The sequence below is a fragment of the Drosophila tropicalis genome, unplaced genomic scaffold (assembly GCF_018151085.1).
Source record: "Drosophila tropicalis isolate 14030-0801.00 unplaced genomic scaffold, ASM1815108v1 contig_463, whole genome shotgun sequence".
Lineage (NCBI taxonomy): Eukaryota > Metazoa > Arthropoda > Insecta > Diptera > Drosophilidae > Drosophila > Drosophila tropicalis.
In genome coordinates this window covers 1,885,080-1,903,527 of record NW_027172929.1, presented here as the reverse complement: position 1 = coordinate 1,903,527, position 18,448 = coordinate 1,885,080, and the positions used below count along the sequence as shown (strand labels likewise).

At 36.3% G+C, this 18,448-nt stretch overlaps 1 protein-coding gene across 1 annotated transcript; it reads left to right on the top strand.

Moving 5' to 3' along the window:
* Positions 1–11,732: 11,732 nt before the first annotated feature.
* On the top strand, positions 11,733–13,498 carry Cpr62Bc (Cuticular protein 62Bc). Its single transcript, XM_068287315.1, has 3 exons — positions 11,733–11,816; positions 11,960–12,088; positions 12,382–13,498. The coding sequence occupies exons 1-3, from the start codon at positions 11,802–11,804 to the stop codon at positions 12,790–12,792; spliced, it is 555 nt and encodes a 184-aa protein (XP_068143416.1). The 5' UTR covers positions 11,733–11,801; the 3' UTR covers positions 12,793–13,498.
* Positions 13,499–18,448: the final 4,950 nt, after the last annotated feature.

Genomic DNA, 18,448 nt, shown 5'->3' with positions numbered 1-18,448 from the left:
CAATCGTGAGAATTCCAAAGACCAAGAATGCATACAATTCCGGAATAACTAAAGGATATATTAGGACGGATTTTCGTAGCACACAAATCATCATCTAAATCCTATGTTGGCGGTTGGCTAAAGGCCAAAAGGTCAACTGTCACTGAAACTGGGCGTTGCTTTCATCGTTTGCGGAACCAAACTACAGGATATAAAACTGATTGTTGTATGCATAAATGTCGATTGTTAGTCATAGAAGTCAGAGCTCTGGTTTGTTGGATTGTGGGAAAATCTAAAGCAGCTGCAGCAGCGGATCGTAATCGAAATCGTAATCAAAATCCACGCCTGTCAGTAAACGCTGACGTAGTTGACCATTGGCGACCTTCATCATTGGTGGTGGCGGTGGCGGTGGCGGTGGCGGTGTCTGAGTAGTGGCTCACATTTATTTAATGCTCTTTAACACGTTTTACACGAAACCATTTCAATTCCAATTGCAATTACGAGCAAAACTAGCTTAGCTCAAGTGATTCATGCTTCATATAAATACGAATGTAAAATGTGTTCTATTAGAATGTAAATTCAATTGTAATTAAATGTGCGACCATTTATAGTTTCTTTTGACGGCACTCGACAAATTGGTTAGCCAGCCAGCTGCCAGAGGCCATAGTGATCTCTCTTTCTCAAGAGAGTTATGATCGCTGCATGTCAATAAAAAAATTGCAGCTAATCAAATATTCCCACGAAGCATTGTGGGACGAATCAATTTGATTGGCCAATCCGTTTCGCATGTGAATCCTACATTGTTGAATCCTCTGCTGGATTTTTAGTGAACTGAAGTTAAACTCATTAGGAAAATCCATTAATTATCAACTGGTTTAACTGTCCAAAAATTATTCAAGGGTGGCTTAATGAACTGCATTAAATGAAATCAACTTAATTAGGCATAAAGTGCTTAAAATTTTTAACGGCCATCTCAAAAGAAAAAAAAAGTCAAGGTCAACAGCGAAATAACTAAATGTTTAGTTAGTTTTTTCTTGGTATCTAATAAGAGTCTCGGTGAATGGGGTATATCGATTTTGGCCAAGTGGCGTTAATTGTACGATTAGTTAAGATCTTTTAAAGTCCTTTCTGCAGAACGAATCTTCTTCTTAGCTTCCTGTAGATGTTTAGATGCCTTTAGAAGTTTTAATTAGCAAGGATTTAATCGATAAGGTTCAGAAAATGAAGACCGATGCCAGAAATCGTAAGTGTAGAGTATAAAAAGTTCGTTGCAAATACAAATTAATCGATAAATCCGTTTTATTTTTCAACTAATTGACGAAAGTAAAAGTCAAAGCAAATAAATGTTTAAGCTGTTGATCATTTAATTAAGTTAATTCAGTTGTTCGAGTCGCGTGTTAATTAAACTTTCAAAAATGTGCAAAAAAAAAAAAAAAAAAAGCAAAGCAAGAAAAATCTAATTAATTTATATACGAAATTGAAATCGTAACAGAAATTGCTTAGGTTTCTCATTTATTTGTTCGATTGGGTGGGGTTTTTTTTTTTGGTGTTTTTTTTGGCATTTTTCACACAATTTTGGATGGATGAGAAAAACAGAAAAAACCAAAAACCAAACCAAATCAAAATTCTCATGTGAGAAAAAAAAAACGAAAAAAAAATTGCAGCAGCCAGTCAGAGCAAGACTCAATGCAATACTCTAGGAAAAAGAAACAATTGCAATTGTTTTAACATTTGATTTTTTTTTTTTTTTTTTTTTTTTGTTTTGTGTGTTGTTTGTTTGCACCAAATATGCGCGATTTTTATTGTTCTCGCGGCACGAAACGGCATTGGCAAGGCCAACGTAATGCATGATAAAGTGGATGTTGAAGTATGTATCTTATGGGTACGGATACACGAGTACGATTCCAACAACGCCACGACGAGTATGTGTGATTTTAATGTGTCTTTCTTTCATTTGTACGTTCATTTGGGGAGGGCCTTCTTGGTCTGTCTGTCCGTCCGTCTGTCCATCTACTCGGCATTAGGCAAAAATTGTTTGTGCGCAAAGCGCTAAAATGTGTAATTTTTGTAGTTTTTTTTTTGTTTCTTTGGTTGTTTCTTTCAAGGGGCTCCTAAATGAGGCGAATTTATGATGAAGTCATAATGGTGTGTGTGTGTGTGTGTGTAATTGTAGTGTGGAATGCATATATCATTTGCAGCATTTGGCGTTGGCTGCTACTGGGCGGATCAGAAACAGAGCAAAAAGGCGATAAGGTTAAAAGTCATCAAGGATGGAATGCCTTTACATCTATCAATCACAATGACTGCAGGGCGGAGTTAGCAACTGAAAGAATCTGAGGGCAAATGGAGATCTCTGTTAGCCCGAATTGACACACATTTGCTTGAAAATGGCATTCTGATATCTTAACTATTTGACTGTATGTGTAGTTGGTAATTAGTTAAGTAAAAATTGGGTAAAGATTCACATTGTACGCTTTGCTTTCCTTTTTACGCTTCAGTGAGTTGTAATTCCAAACTAGTTCAAGCGTTTTGCAGCTCTAAGAACCATCTTAGGTTAGTTAGATAGATTGTCTATTGGAAAATCTCAAAATGTCATGTAGTGAAAGTGCGACGCTAATCTGATGTTATGTTGACTTAATCCATCTAACTTATTGAATCATCACTTTCAACTTGAACTACATAATCTGCGTGTGTGGCACGCACATGACATTTCAAAAAAACAGGAAAAAAATAACTTCCAACGACTCAATTGCATGCCATAAGAGCCAGACTCTGGTCCAACAGTAAGCCAAATACGCGTGCCGACGACAAATCTCAATTAAAATTACTCAATGACAACATTTCATTCATAACAAAAATCGTGCGTAAACGCATAACTTGTTTCGTTGTTGTAGTATACCCTGTAGCCAAAGTAGAGTCTATCGATGAATGCAACTCGCTAAAAAAACTTGTTGCAATGCAAGCTGCAATAAGTTCAGAATGAAGAGTATAGAAAGTGCATTAGACTCTAATATCTATGGCAATTCTTTGGCTTTGATTGTGTGACAGACAGACAGTCGGTCAGGTAAAGTATTACCATGAACTTGACACAAAAAGTCTTGTGTGACTACACGGCGAATTGTGTAAAAGGCAATTGCAAAAAATGACATAATTTGTTGTGTTGTTATTTTTCTTTTATTTGGTTAAATAATCAGATTGACTTTAGTATTAGTAGTTATGTATGTACCTACGTTTTAATGGTTAATTACAAACGATTGCCTCAAATTGTAAGCCATTAGACCATAAAGTGTTTGGGGATGACTTATATACATACAACTAAAGTCTAGAGTGGAGTAGGTTATGAGGGCCTCAACTCATTAATCATCACGATACACTGTCTGTCAGTCAGTCAGTCGGTACAATCGAATTGCATTGTTTCTCACACTAGAATTAATTACATTTTAATATTGAAATTGAAAGTGGAAATCTTATAAATTATATATATTAGAATTCAGTTTTTGTTTTTTTTTTGGCATTTTATTTTATTGACCAACGCCTTGAAAATGTGCACGAAACTCATAAAATTGGAATACAATTTTAAGGTGTGTGTTTCATCTATTATAATTAATGATATATTAAGTAGTATAAAACATAAAAAAAAGAGCCAAATATAAATACCATAACGTAAAAAAAACAAATTAATTTTAGGTTTTTTTTTTCAGAAAGAACAAATTAACTTCCGTATTGTGTTTTAAAAGTCATTAAGCTTATAGATTTTAATAGATTTTAGTTGTAACTTGTCGCTACACTTAACGAAAAACAAAAAAGGGGAAGGGGGGCATTTCACTATTCAAGGTGAACTGTCAAGAATCGATTGTTCTCGCTTCTTTCTCTAAGTGTATAAAATATTGTATAGAATATTGAAAAGTTCACTGGTTGAAGGCAATTGGCTGGAACAAGTGAAAGGGTGGACTCGTATTTCAAAGAAAATGATGAAAAATCAATCAATTGGCTGTGACTAGGGGAAAACCGCTGTCACTGATACTTTATCTCATATGGAATTCGCATCAATTTGAGAAAAGTCACTTTGAATTTAGTCAGTTAGCCATCAAGAGGCAAGAGACAGAGGCAAGAGTTTTAATTATAAACTCACATGATCATATGTGCCGGCATCAAAATGATGGCTAATTGTTATTTTTGCATATAGTTTGCATGGCATTTGATTAGAGACACCCCACAGACCAGACCAGAGAGAGGCAGAGAGAGAGAGAGAGAGAAACCTTACATAATAATCTAGTTAACAAATTGTGTCATGTGGAGTAGAGTTAGCCAAGTAACCGACTAAACAAAATCCACGATGGCAGCTGCAACCGCTGCGGGCCGGGCCACTTTCGAAAGCTCAAAAATGCAGCTGCTTGGGCAGAGAATAGAAAGAAACTTGCATAACAGGAGACCGACATAAAGAAAGACACTCTGACTGTCAGACAGATATACCAACAGAGAGGGCAAGCTGAAAAGAGATAGATGGAGAGAGTGAGTGAGAGAGAGTGAGTCGTATTGTCGCACTCCATTGCGAGGGTGTTGCCTTACTCGAGAGAGAGAGACCATATAAAAAAGTCATTAAATATTTACAAAAAATAAATAATCCCGGACTCACAATCTACAATTTATGCACAATTTTTTTTTTTTTTTTTTTTTTTTTTTTCGTCCAACTCACGAATTTTTGCACAAAATGTTGTTGTTGCCCCCTAAGGGGGTTGTGGGAAGCGTCCAGAGAGATCAGACCATTTTCCGTCAGATCTTCGGAGGTTTTAAAAACAATCATAAGGCAACTAGTTCAACTTTTTGTATGGGGGGTGTGGCCTGAGCCCCGAAATAGCTGAATGAAAATGAAAACACTCTGACCATTGTCCGCTATGGCCGCTGTCCACTTGTCCACATTGGCAATTGTGGGTTAATGGGTGAATGTGCATTTTGAACTACATTACAATGGATAATCAGAGAGGTTGAGCTTGCATACTGACAGTTGTTGTTGTTGGCTTTATGAGTTGCAAGTGGCAACATTTTGGTAGATATTTGTAAGTGCCAAAGCCAAAGTAAACAAAAGACTTAAGCAACAAACCTGCAAAGCGAATTGTAGGTGGAGTTTTTTTTTCCTTTTCATTTTGTATTATGTTTTCCTTTCGCATGTAAATGGCATTTAGGCAATTGCATTTAGATTTGTATTACAAAAATGTTATGATTTTGAAAAATTAACTAAAGTTATCAACATTTAATTGCTTATCATTGAAAATCGAAAATTTCCTGCTAAAAATACTTTATTTTTGTTTTTATTATAAGCTTGAAAAGGAATAGCCTTAAGAGAGTTTTGGTCCCATGGACCATTGTTATATGAAAGACACTCCCAATTCGATTGCCATTGAATGGCATTACAATCAGAACACCCAGAATGGGCTTTGAGTCAACTTAAAGAACCAGACAGGCATGGCGAATGATGTCTTTTAGCTGTGCCTTGGACCACCAGGAAGGAGATGGTGAATGAAAACTTTATAAAGTGAAATGTTGCTGAATGTAACTTTATTCTCTGTTTTGTTTTTTTTGTTGTTTTTTGATAAGTCTATGACACCCCCAGCTTTGAGACTTTGATGTGGTAAAGTTGAAGCTAAAGTAAGACTAAGTAAACCGCCATCAATCTTTGATTACAGCAGACCCACCACACGTCGTGTTGTGTAAGAGAAGATTGCAAACAATGTGGTTAAAGTGGGAGGCGGGTGGGAGGCTGGGTCTGACAGATGGATCTTAAGAAGCAGAAGATCATGCAACTCTTTGAGACACTTTCTGTGGTTGGCCACAATTGCGTCAAAATAGTTTTTGTGACTTGAGTTTCATTTATTTTTGTTGATTTAGGAACAATTCTTAAGCCGGATATGCGGCATGCCATGAATAGACTGAGAGAGGGAGAGGGAGAGAGAGAGATGGAGACTATCGATAGCCAATAAATCAGCAAACCAAGCTACATAAAATTTATTTTTTTTTTTTTTTTTCGAAAAGCAGAACAATGGGCACAAACAATTACACATCGACCGAACGACAGGCGGAAAAAAAATATCATACAAAATGCGAATCTAAAGCGGAAATTTTGTAAAAGAAAAAACATAGCCACGCCCACTTAGGTTGAATGTTTGGTTGCCGTTTGGTTATAGTCACAGTTGTTGTTGTTGTTGTTGTTGTTACACTGTCTCTCCACCATCATGGGTGAATGCATTGCGAAAAGGCATAAACCAAATTCAATTCCAGTTGAAAATTTGCTTTTGATTTCCCTCTGGTCATGCTAGGAGAGGAGTTGGAGTAGGGGAGGGCAAGGTAGGGAAAGGGGAGGAGCATGAGCTAGCAAAGCAAATTGCCCAAGTTTCAAATGTATAGTGACTGCAAAAGTTTTTTAGTGCCACCATTCTAAGTGGTGCCCCGTCTTGGGCATTGGTCTCCGGTCTCCGGTCTCCGATCTCCGATCTCTGGGCTCTGATCTTGTCAAGGTCGAATTTCCTTGAACAATGGACTCACGTAGCCCACTCTTTTCTGTTTTCGTTTCTTTGATTTCTGTTGCTGATCTATGTAAATTTAGAGCGACATAATTGCATGGATTAAGTTGTTGTTTGCTTTACAGACATTTCAAACTCCCCAGACCTCCATGGCCCAGACCCACCTCTCTCACTTCCATGTAATTGGACAGCTGATAAGGTAAAACGCCCACAGTGTTTCCATTTCGTTTTTTATTTTTCTGTGTAAGCATTAAGCTGTCAGAAGACTCCCATAATCTAAATACAGTACCTACTGATCAATTTGAAATCAAAGCAATTTAACCTTGTGGTTCAATTTGATTTTGCTTTGATTCATTCAAATACCCTGTAACTCAAAAGGGTTAAACGAAAAATTAAGGAATAATATTCTTGGAAATGATTGAAAACTTTTTAAACTCTTGAGGGTTACTAAAGACAAATTTTGATTTGTTTATTCCAGGGTAACGCAAAGTCGTTAGCCCTATGAGTAAAATCTCTTGAGGCTTGGGGTCATAATGTGGGTCGCATTTTAACTTGAGTTGAGGGGGAAAATTATGACTTTTAGCTTTTCTTGTCCCATATGACGGTCAAATTTTTGTTTTTTTTCTAAGCTCGACTGAATCAATTGACCATAATCTAAAGTATTTTCTTTATTTTGGCTTTTTGTTCATATTATTGATTGCAGTTTGATTTCCATTTGGGCATTTTTTTGTCTTCTTTTTGGTTTTTTCCTTCCGCTGAACCGCAAGTCAAGGTCAGTTGGTCGTTTTTTTGAATTGAAATGCCAGCAGCAGGCCGACTGCAATTGAAAGAAATAGTTTCTCTTTCTCGTGGTTTTCAAATGAATTTCAGTAGCCATTGGCCATTGGTCATTCAGACTGAACGACCGACTGACCGACCGACCGACCGATCGACCAACCGCATGAGCTGTTGCTATGTTAATTGCCGCACCATTTCAATGGCTGAGTTATCATGAGTATTTTTTTGGTTTTTTGCATAATTAATTTAAATTATAACCCACTCGTTTGATCTGTGGTGACTTTTTGGGGGGAGTTACAGATTTACGATTTGCGAATTGCGCAAAACAAAAAGAAAACCAACCAATGACAAGAGATGGTGCAAGGCAAGACGTGGGGGAAAATACAGATGGAGATTTTTTTTTTGACAGAACGAAAGACTTAGGCAACGAACTTGTTTCGCATATTGTTATTATTGCATATATATGTTTGTTTGTATGTATGGCAATTGCACAAACACAACACACACACACAGACAGACATGGACAAAAAAATTTGCCACTCAATCAACTGGCAAAAGCAACAGCGGCAGCAACGCACACAAATTGCTTTAATTACAACAAATTTGTTTGAATATGTATCAACTTGAGTCACTCAGTAACGGAGGGGGAGGGGAAACACTTTGAGAAAACACACACACACATACATATATGTAAAGTTGAGCTCTATGCATTCTAGCTGTGTGTGTGTGTGGACTCAAGCGAATGCTTTTGACTTTTTACTTGACACCTTGCAACTTATGTTGACTTGTGCATGAAATTCACGTCAACAATTGTTAACATCAAGCACCCGCAACTGCAAAATATACTCATAGTCAGCCAGCCAGCCAGGTCAACTCTACTCGAGTGTGTGTGTGTGTGCCTCGACTCTATTTCCCAGCTACTGTCTACTATCTGTCTGACTATCTCTTGCCCTGCTCCTGCTTCTTAGACATGACGAGCCAAGATTGAGATTACGTCTGCTTGGGGGCTCCACTTCAAAGACCAAGTTTGGGCGTTTCTATGTGCCACCAAGGTAGTCGCTTCTGGATATACTCTATATCTCTCTCTCACACACACACACACACACATGTAGACCGGATCTAAGATAAATGCAATCTTTGTGTGCTGCTCTATGTATGCGATGAATAATTAAATACAAAACACAAAATGAAGGAAACGAGCAATATGACAAAATCGTAATAACAACAAATGCTTTATTTTTTTTTGCACAAAAATTTGTAATTGTCATCGTTGGCTGGCTGACTGACTGACTTACTAACTGGACTTGTTGGCCAGCTAAAACGAATCACAGTGGTTGCCACATAAAGATCAACAAAAGGAAATAGAAAATTCTTTTCTAGGAAGTTTTCATGTAATGCTAAAACCAGTTAAACTAATTGCAAAATACGTAAATTACTTAATTTTACATTTTAGCCAGTTTCTGGTTAGTGTTGATCTAATAGTAGTAAGTAAAAGGAATTCCATATAATTCTAAATTTCTTACTTTTACTTAAAATTTGTTCCTTTTATGCAGATCCTTTGACTTTAGATCGAATGGAATCAGTTTTCTTTAGTCAAGGTAAGGATAATCCTTTGGCTTTGCCAATTGGGTCGAGTTGGCAAGGTCTCAAGCAAGTTGTATTTAGCCTAACCCTATATGAAAATATTTCATTAATATTATAATGAAACTTCCATTCCCAAATCGACAATTTCCACTCCTTCCTTGTGAATCGAAACATTAATCAATTATTGATTTTATTATTATGTGTTTTTTTTTTGCTTGCTTTCAACTTAACCAGATTATCTAATCCAATTTGCCATGGCTGAGAAAAAAAATTCAATTAATTGGCCACAGTGTGCACAGTGGTGCGTCATTTGGTAAACAAAAGCCTAATCAGATCGTGCTCTAATTCAGGCAGTCTGCAGTTTTGTTGCAGCTGCTTGTTGTTGTTGCTGCTGCTGATCACAACTGTTAGTGATCCGTTACACGACGTTGTTGTTGTTGTTGTAGTTGTTGTTGTTATTGTCTCTTGGTTGTCGTGCTAACCTTGAGATGATTACTTCAATTTTGTAAGTACACGATGGCCAGCCAAGCCAAGCAAAGACAATGATAAAAGAGAGGGACAGACGAAAGGGGCAGGTTAGCAAAGGCTTTTGGGATAGTGCGACTAAGTTACTAATTCGAGACAATTTATTAAATGAGCCAAAGCAGGGCAAGTACATAAAACAAAAACAAAGCAAAACAAAATGCAAGAAAATATATGCCATAAACTGACAAAAAGAAGGCTGAGACGACAGAAAACCGAAAACCAAAAAGCGTTGTAATGAGTCAGGGCTGTATAATAAGAGTTTTGCCCATAATGATGTGGCGCCACATGCTGCGGCCCACTGCCTCTGCCTCTGCCAGGTCCCCTTCATTCCCCCCACTCACTCGTTGCAATGTTTAGCTCATTTGCGCAAACTTTGTTTTCTGTATTTTTGGTTTAATAAGCAAAACGGCCTACATGGCAATTAAAAATAGCAATAGCAACAAAATGATGTGATGCCTCCTCGTGCTCGGTTATAAAGTAGGGAAACGCCCAGCATTCAAGCATAAGAACATAAGAAAGATTGCATGGAGCCTAAAAACAAACAAATTGCAACATGGTATTTGATTAAAGAGAGAGAGAGACAGAGAGAGAGATTGAGAGGGAGGCAGATAGAGAGATGCAACACCTTCGCCCACTCAAATTGTGTTTCAGGTCTTAGAATCTATTGTTTTCTTAGTAATAGTTTTTGTTTTTTATGTTTTGATGAGGCCATTTCAATTAAATCGTGATGCTAGATGAACAATTTATTACATATAATTGATTGAATAAATATAATTGTTTTCCTATGCATACCAAATGACCAGGCTATCATGAGCTTTAATCTCTTTTAGCTCTGATCATCATAAGAATCTAACATAAAACACTCTAAAACCTCTACTGCAAAACAGTTTAAAATGTTTTTAATGTAATTTCTAAGAAAGAAATCGTTGCCTTTGAAGGTCGATGCACAAGAATTTGGCAATAATGTTGGGAAACAAGCATTATATACTTAAGTACTTGTAATTAAGTGAAACTAATTATCAAAGAGATTCAGTCTTGTCTACTTAGGTTGCCAGACAATTCTAAACAAGTTCAGTTGCTTTAGTTCATTTACTTATTAAAGAAGAGATATAGAAAATAATGCATGTTATTTAGTTATAAAAGAGATATGAAGGATGTAGAAAATGGACAATACATATATAGAGAAGATAATCTTCTTACCTTTTTTGAAATTCAACGATAATAATTTAATGAAACTTGAAACCAAATTGTAAGATAATTAGTGGTAAGTTTTTTATTTAAAGTAATTTAGACATGATCTAGTTGAACGAACTTATTTAGTTTACTTGTTTTCATTTGATTTCTGAATATCTAAAACTGATTATCCTTAATTTTTGTTTCTGTCAAACTAAAGCTAAAGAAACTAATTAACTTGCTAGTAACTAATTTAAGCAAACAAATCACAAACCTTTGAAAATTTTAACATTTTTTTCGAAAGAATTGCTAAATTTGCTGTTCAAAGAGTCGAATAAGTAACAAAAACTGTTAAGTACAAAAATTGCATTTTGTTTCATTAGTATTTAAAAAAAATGCACACTAAACTAACTAGACTCAACTAAAGTTGTATCTTAAAGATAGTTATTTCAATTTTTTCTTTTGTAAGATTCACTGGGATATGATCTTAGCTTACCTCTTGAGTGGTAGTTGAATATGTATATAGAGATTAGCACTAGATTGTAGTCTAGTATATAGTTTATAATTGTGACTTCCGGTATACTTATGTACATATATATAATTTGAGATTTGAAAGTTGTGTAATTTTCTTGCTCATGTGTTATCTAAACCTTTGACAATTATTTAACAATCAGGCTAAGTACTTTTTACTATTTAGCATAATTCCATAACAAAAACTAAAACCATTAAACAGAAACTAATCTAAAAATCTAACAATCAGACAAATTCCATTTTTAAAGTAAAGCAAAGACACAAACCGCAGCAGCAACAACAGCAACAGCGACGACAGCAACAGCAACTAACAGTAATGGCAACAACAATGCTAACTGAACTTCACTCTCGTTTTTAGCAACAACTACAACGACAACAACAACAACAACAACAACAACAAAACCATAAAATAATTGCGAGTCGTTGGCGTTAGAGTCGACGACTCGGCTTCTGCTTTCAGCTATTGGGGCAACTTCTTGGGGCTTCGCTTGATTGTTGCTGTTGCTGACCGCTTCGTAAGCGTTTGACTTTCGGTTTCGTTTTCGGTTTCGTGTGTTGTCTCTGGGTCTTGTGTCTTGCCACTCGGGCGTTGTCTTGTATATAAAAGCGGCTTCCTTCTTGGTTCTAGTTATCAGTTGAATCCAGCTCAACGTATCGCACACACGCGTCTCTAATACAAAACAAAAATCCAAACTCCGAAAACCCTTTCTAACAATGGCTTTCTTCAAAGTGAGTGACACAAGAGAGCGTATCCTCTCGCACATATATCCTAGTTCAAATTTTGTACTCGTGTCTTTCAAAAAAAAAAAAAAAAAAAAACAACATTTACTTGAATTGTGTTTAATTTTTTGTTTTGTTTGTTCTGTGATTAGTCCCTGATCTGCTTGGCTGTCTTGAGTGTGGCCTCAGCCGGTGTCCTGCACGGTGGTCCAGCTCTATATGCTTCTGCACCAGCTCTCTATGCTGGTCATGGACATCATGACGAAGGATTGGACTATCATGTAAGTGTGTGTGTGTGTGTGAGAAGCTAAAGAGCCAAAGGCCAAAGTGTTATGATAGCAATTATTCCTTGGCTAATGTGAACACATTTGCCTATGCCTATGTGGTCCAGGGTCATAGTTGCTTTTGACATTTACAGATATTTTCTCACAGCTGTCGGCATTCGCGTCGGCGTTGGCTAAGACTATGTCTATGTCTATGGCGTTGGCGATGGCGATGGCGATGGCGTGTGGCATGCACATTGAAAATACTAATTCTTCTTGGTGGTTGTTTTTGTTTTTTGATTCACACACAGGCTTACCCCAAGTACCACTACAATTATGGTGTAGCTGATTCCCATACCGGTGATGTCAAGTCGCAGCATGAGGTGCGCGATGGTGATGTTGTGAAGGGCTCCTACTCTCTGGTTGAGCCCGATGGTTCGGTCCGTACCGTGGAATACACCGCCGATGATCACAATGGTTTCAATGCCGTTGTCCACAAATCGGCCCCAACTGTTCATCATGCCGCTCCAGCTGTTGTTGCCCATGCTGCTCCATTGATTTCTCATGCTGCTCCCTTGGTTGCGCATGGCGGTCCAGCTATTGCCCATCATGTGGCTGCTGCTCCAGCTATCCCATATGCTGGCTCCTTGGCGCATGCTGCTGCCGTTCCCGCTTACGGTTATGCCACCCACAATGCTCATGCGCATGTGGCCCATTACTAAAGCGTCCACAGATGTGAGAGAGAGAGAGAGCCTCCTCCTTCTTTATCACAATCAACACCACAACCACACCACTACCACCACCAACAACCACCCCCTCTCGTCCACTCTTTTATATAATTTATTAAGCACGTTGACGACCTCACAAAATGGAAATTCAATTGTAATAATTTTTTTTTTTTTTTTTTGTGTTTAAATGGATGATCCGATCCTCTGATGAAGAAGCCTGCTCGTATACTCAAGTCATCAAGTTCCAGTCACCTTGTACATACAACAGAAAAGAAAGAAACCTAAAAAAAAGCCTACGAAAAGATAGTAAGGACATAAGAGCAGAGCATCTTTGGGAGCATCATCACTATATAATCATCATTAGTCGCTCTGTCTCTTTTTGTCTCTCGCTCTTACTCTAACTCTTACTCTAATGATCACCCATTGCTGCTGTCTCTGTCTCAGCTTTCGCATAATTCTCTCGATTTATACATATGTTTTTTTTTGTTCTTCAAATCATTAAAAGTTCTTTTTCTTCTTTGTACATAACATTTACAAATGACGAATGCCCATCATGCCACGCCCACGAACATACACACTCACACACACATGTAAAAACCATATCGAAGAAGAGGATAATGAAAAGAAAAATGAAAAACAAAAAAAACCACAAAAAAAAATCAAAAAAAAAAATAAATAAATGAAATATGTAATATAATAATTGTATGTAATTTCTGTCTTAATTTAAGTTGAAACTGCTGACAAAAAAAAAAAAAAAAATGCTATAAATACAAAATGTAGTAAATTTTTCAAAAAGCAAAATAATAGAAAAGTACTTACTTAGTTACTTACGAATCAGCTTCAAAAGGATCCTTGACTCCCTAAAGTATGCTATTCATATGCGAAAAGTTTACTTTCTTCTACTGGCTTCTATGGTTAAAAGTTCTCAAAAGAGTGTAGACAACAAAACCTTCTAGTAAAAATGGCACATCTTAAATATTAATTTAATATCTCCAACTGCCAATTGCATACTTTAAGGGGCATCTTCTACTCATTTGATTGTCTTAGATCATGTCAAGCTCACATTTGCGTAATTTATTCACATATGAAACTACTAATTGTATATGAGAATAAATGTTATGCAAATTATTGGCTAACCGTAGAGTGAAAATATCATCATGACAATTATGAGGTTTGCCAATCAAGAAATATAATTTGTGGGCGGTCTTATGGTCCATGCTGAAAGGTGAAGGTGAAACTATAGATAACCAACTAACCATTCAGTAGTATGTATATGATAAGTCGGCATTACTCACTCACTTACTCACATGCATATGAATTCCATAAGTGTACCCAGTTCTAATGGTGATTTACACATCAGCCATTGATTTGTGAGGCACGTACTCTTAAAATAAGTTTACTATTGGCCAATTTAGTTAACTTTTTTAGCTGGTTTGCCTTGAACTTTCCAAATAGTAATTGATTAATTAAATGATAAGATAAGAAATCATGATTCTATAGATGAATTGATAATTATATGATAACTTGTAACTAATCTACAGGATTTACATAATTGGCGTCCTAATTGGCTAAAATCTTGTAAAGTTATGGCTAAAACGGTTTAATTTATTTTCCGAGCAGTGAGTAAATGAGATCTATGATAAACTTTTTGTTCCTTCTTTCGCGTTCGACTTGAAGTTTTCAAATATATTTTCTATTTCTAACAAAATGATCGAGTGAAATTGCTTTTGTAAGAGTATCACCAAGTCGATACACCAAAGACTACCAAACTTGTATTAAAATGGTTAACATAATTTTAGACATGTAGCATTGACAATGCTCTAAGCCAGGCCGCGAAATGACACTTAGATGGCGTTAGATGTTTGTTAGAAACAGTTGAATACTTTTAGGAGCTTTGCAATTGAATGTAGCTAGCCAACAGCAGTTCGTTTCTTAAGTCTTTCGTTTACTGAGATAAACGAAATCTTCCAAAATGTTGTTTAGGAAATGTAAATTTAATATAAATTAGTATAAGGAAAAAAAGTGGTAGATAAAAACCTGTATTAAACTAAATTAGTTGCTATTGAAGTCACAATTGAAAAGGGAATCTCATGAACTCCATAAGACAAGTGTAATAATTGCTTTAGATAAGTAAATACATTTTATGAATTTATTAGCTTAACTAAATTTAAATTTTGAAAAAACCAAATGATTCAGCAAACTTTTGCTATGCCAAATTTATTTAATTACTTTTATTAAGTAATTGTTTTTTTTTTTTATTGATGGATATTTCTTACAATTAAACAAATAGTTCTGATTTCGAATAGAGTTGGGAAAAGAACTATTTCTTAGCTTTTTAAAAACACATTGATTAACTTTTACATATATATATACTACTTTATGTTAAATCTTAATATTATTATTGATATTTTTCTTGATTTTTGTGAACCTTAAAGGTTTGATATATAAACTAAAACCCAAAAGTGCAGTGCAAAGATTTGATATAAGTCAGAGCAGAAAAATATTGTGCAATTTCTCTTAGATTAAAAAAATGAGTATAGAAACGATTAACTAAAGACTAATTTGAGTCCTCTGTTTGTTTATTAAACTTTAACTTTGACAAGAAATGAAATAAACTAATCTTGGCAAGGCCGAATGGTAAAAGGCGGCTCAGTAATATTGTTAACTTCATTTGCATAGAGGCAAAGCACATCCACTTCCCATTCATCATTCAATAAGATATCAACTCACGCATTTTTCTGTTTGCTTCTCCTGGTGGAAAAACCACAGAAAACATATGCTTAGCCCTACTAATAATAACTAACTAACTGGTAGAAATTCGGGTAGCTGTAGCAGCCTCCCACACCCCCCTCTTTTAGTTCATAATTCATAAGTTGAAAACGTTTTAACATTGCCAATGCTTTTGTGGTTTGCTTCCGCATGCAACAAATCTTGTCATTTCCGTCACTTTTTATGTGTGAACCGACACAATAACAACAACAACAACAACAACAAACATAGCAAAATATTGATCTCTTAATGGGCTCATCGTGAACTTATTTAGACAAATGTGTAGTAACTGTTGGCCAAAAAAACAAAAACAAAAACAAAAATATTCAGAAGTGGAATTTATCAAAGACAAAAGATCAACAAAATCAACGAAGCGTTTAAATATACGTAAGCACATTTTCCCTCTCCAAAACGAAGAAGAAAAGACAAAACTTCTATACGTGCACTCCATTAATTTGGGCAGAGCCTAACTAGTCTGAAGACACCTTTCGGACAGGTTGAGGGCGCCGCTTTGGGGCGTACATATTCCACTAACAGTTAAGGTCATCAAAACTAAACTAATCATTCTCATCTACCATAGCCTAACTAACTCACGCCGGAAGGAAGTTCCGCTGGTTAACTAGATCTGCATACATACACAAATACGAATTCCTATTATTAACTACTTACTTACAAAGTTGCTAAAAATTGGGGTGAAAAAAAAAAAACTGCAAGTTAACCAAGCTCAATGTCATCTTGTGCTTCAGTGCTCCAATAACCTTTTCGCCATCACAATTCAATTGCAATTGGCAAGCATCTTCTTCTTAATCGATAAATGACAGTTACTAACGATATATAAGTGCTTTTTTTTTCCTCTCTATAGTTTAGTGGTTTGGCTTACAACTAGTTGACATTCAAGTGGCCTGCGAATGTTGTTCACTGCGGCTCAAATAAGTAAATTGTCACCAACACGTGCTCCCAGCTACTGTTCTGCGTAGTCTGGCTACAGTGACTGCCTAATGTCTTTGTACAGGTATAGGTTTTGAAGATCATTTTAAAAAATAGTTTCAAAATAGTTTCAATTTAAATTGAAACATTTCTTGAATTAATAAATGCTTCAGCACTTGCTTAAACTTTTTGACTAGACTTGTTTTAGTCCTGTTAATTTTTAAGTTCGTTTTCCCAAGTGTCCTATTTTTCCAACATTCAGACAGTGTCTTACCATACATACATATACATATGTGCATATTAATAGATCTCCATGGGATCTCTAGAATATATTCTTTTCTCTCCCTCCTTCTTGTTCTGGTGCAACTGTTTGAAAATAATTTCGCTTGACTGTTTATAACAGTCCAACATTAAGATGCAACCAAGATGATATGCATCTCTGTTAATGTTGATACAATTTATAGATAATAAAATGACTTGGCTATATGTACATGGAGTATACCTAGATTGAGGGGAGAAGTTGTCGGAGATCTCTGTTGCCAATTGAGCACAGTGTTTCTAGTCATTGAAAGGGGCAAGCAGCTCATTTGATGATTAGAATGATCTTAGAATCTAAAGAAATGGATTCCAAGTATATGAATCTTAAATATACATATAAAAATGATAAATTTTCAACAATTATGGCAAGTATTTCAAGGGAAATATTGCTTAACAAATTATGTAACTAAATCTAAAAAATGATTTAGTTCCTTACTTTTGAACCACTGTGTTATGGGCAAATGTCAACGCTTGTCTGCGTAATTGAAAAATGCCATTAATTAATAACTAATGCTTAACCGACTGACTGGAGTAACAGACATAATTACAAGCTAAGCTAAATAGACACAGCTTCAGCGTACATAAATAATATCATTTGAGACTAGAGTGGGGGGGTCGGGGGTGGGTAGGTTGCAATCTTCATGGTATAATCGGCATGGCCAAAAGATGGAATGCTGTTGCCGTCTCTCTACCTGTCAGTCTCAATTATATAAGAAATGTTAACTAGATTATTTGAGCGTTAATTTTGATGCATAGACCACCAAAAAAAAAAAACAAAGCTAAGAAAGAGAAAATTGACTAAAAAGGTGCGAAGAATTCGCTGGAAAATTTATAAGACTACTTTATTTTTTTTTCTTCTCTTCTTCATCTTCTTTTTTTTTTTTCTGTGTGTGGTTGTGGACTGGAAGCCATTCATTTGCATTTTATTACAGCGAACGCATTTGCCACGGGTCATTTTCAAGAGATGGCGAGTGAGTTACAAGCTCCCTCTTGTTAACAATGGTCAGTCAATTGGCTTAAAAAGAGATGCGGCAGCCGGCAAGGCACTCAACCATGGCCAACTAAGCGACAACAATGACAACGAAGCAGAAAAAGGCAACAAATCCGCCCACTCCCCCTAAACAACTCGCCGACACACACTCCTCCCTCCTCCCACCTCCTCTCTCCTACTCTGCACTCTTTTTTTTTCTTTTTAGTATATCGTTAGTGGTTGACTTGCAACATTCACACCTTGGCTTAGTCGTCGTCGTCGTCGCAGGTCGCATGTTGCAAGCAATGTCGAAGTGCGGGCCCCATTGTCAAATTAGTCAGTGTAAACAAGACTCAAATTAGGTGACCAATGCAGAAAGAGAGAAAAAAAAAGACCGCACCAAAGAAGAAGATGAAAGAAAAATGTAAACCAAGTCAAAGTCAACCATTATCAACAGCTAAAAAAATGGCTCGGACCAAGCTTATGACTAGAGACTCTTCATGGGCGTGATGGCAAATGTTTCGGGGCTGTGCTGGAATTGCATTGAAGTGTAGATCATCATTGTATGCGAAATGGCTTTGCAAATGAGGGCCATTCAATGAAGGAGAAGGCAAGGCAGAGGGACTTTCTGAGGGCCTTAATCATCAGTGATTGCAAATTTAGGAA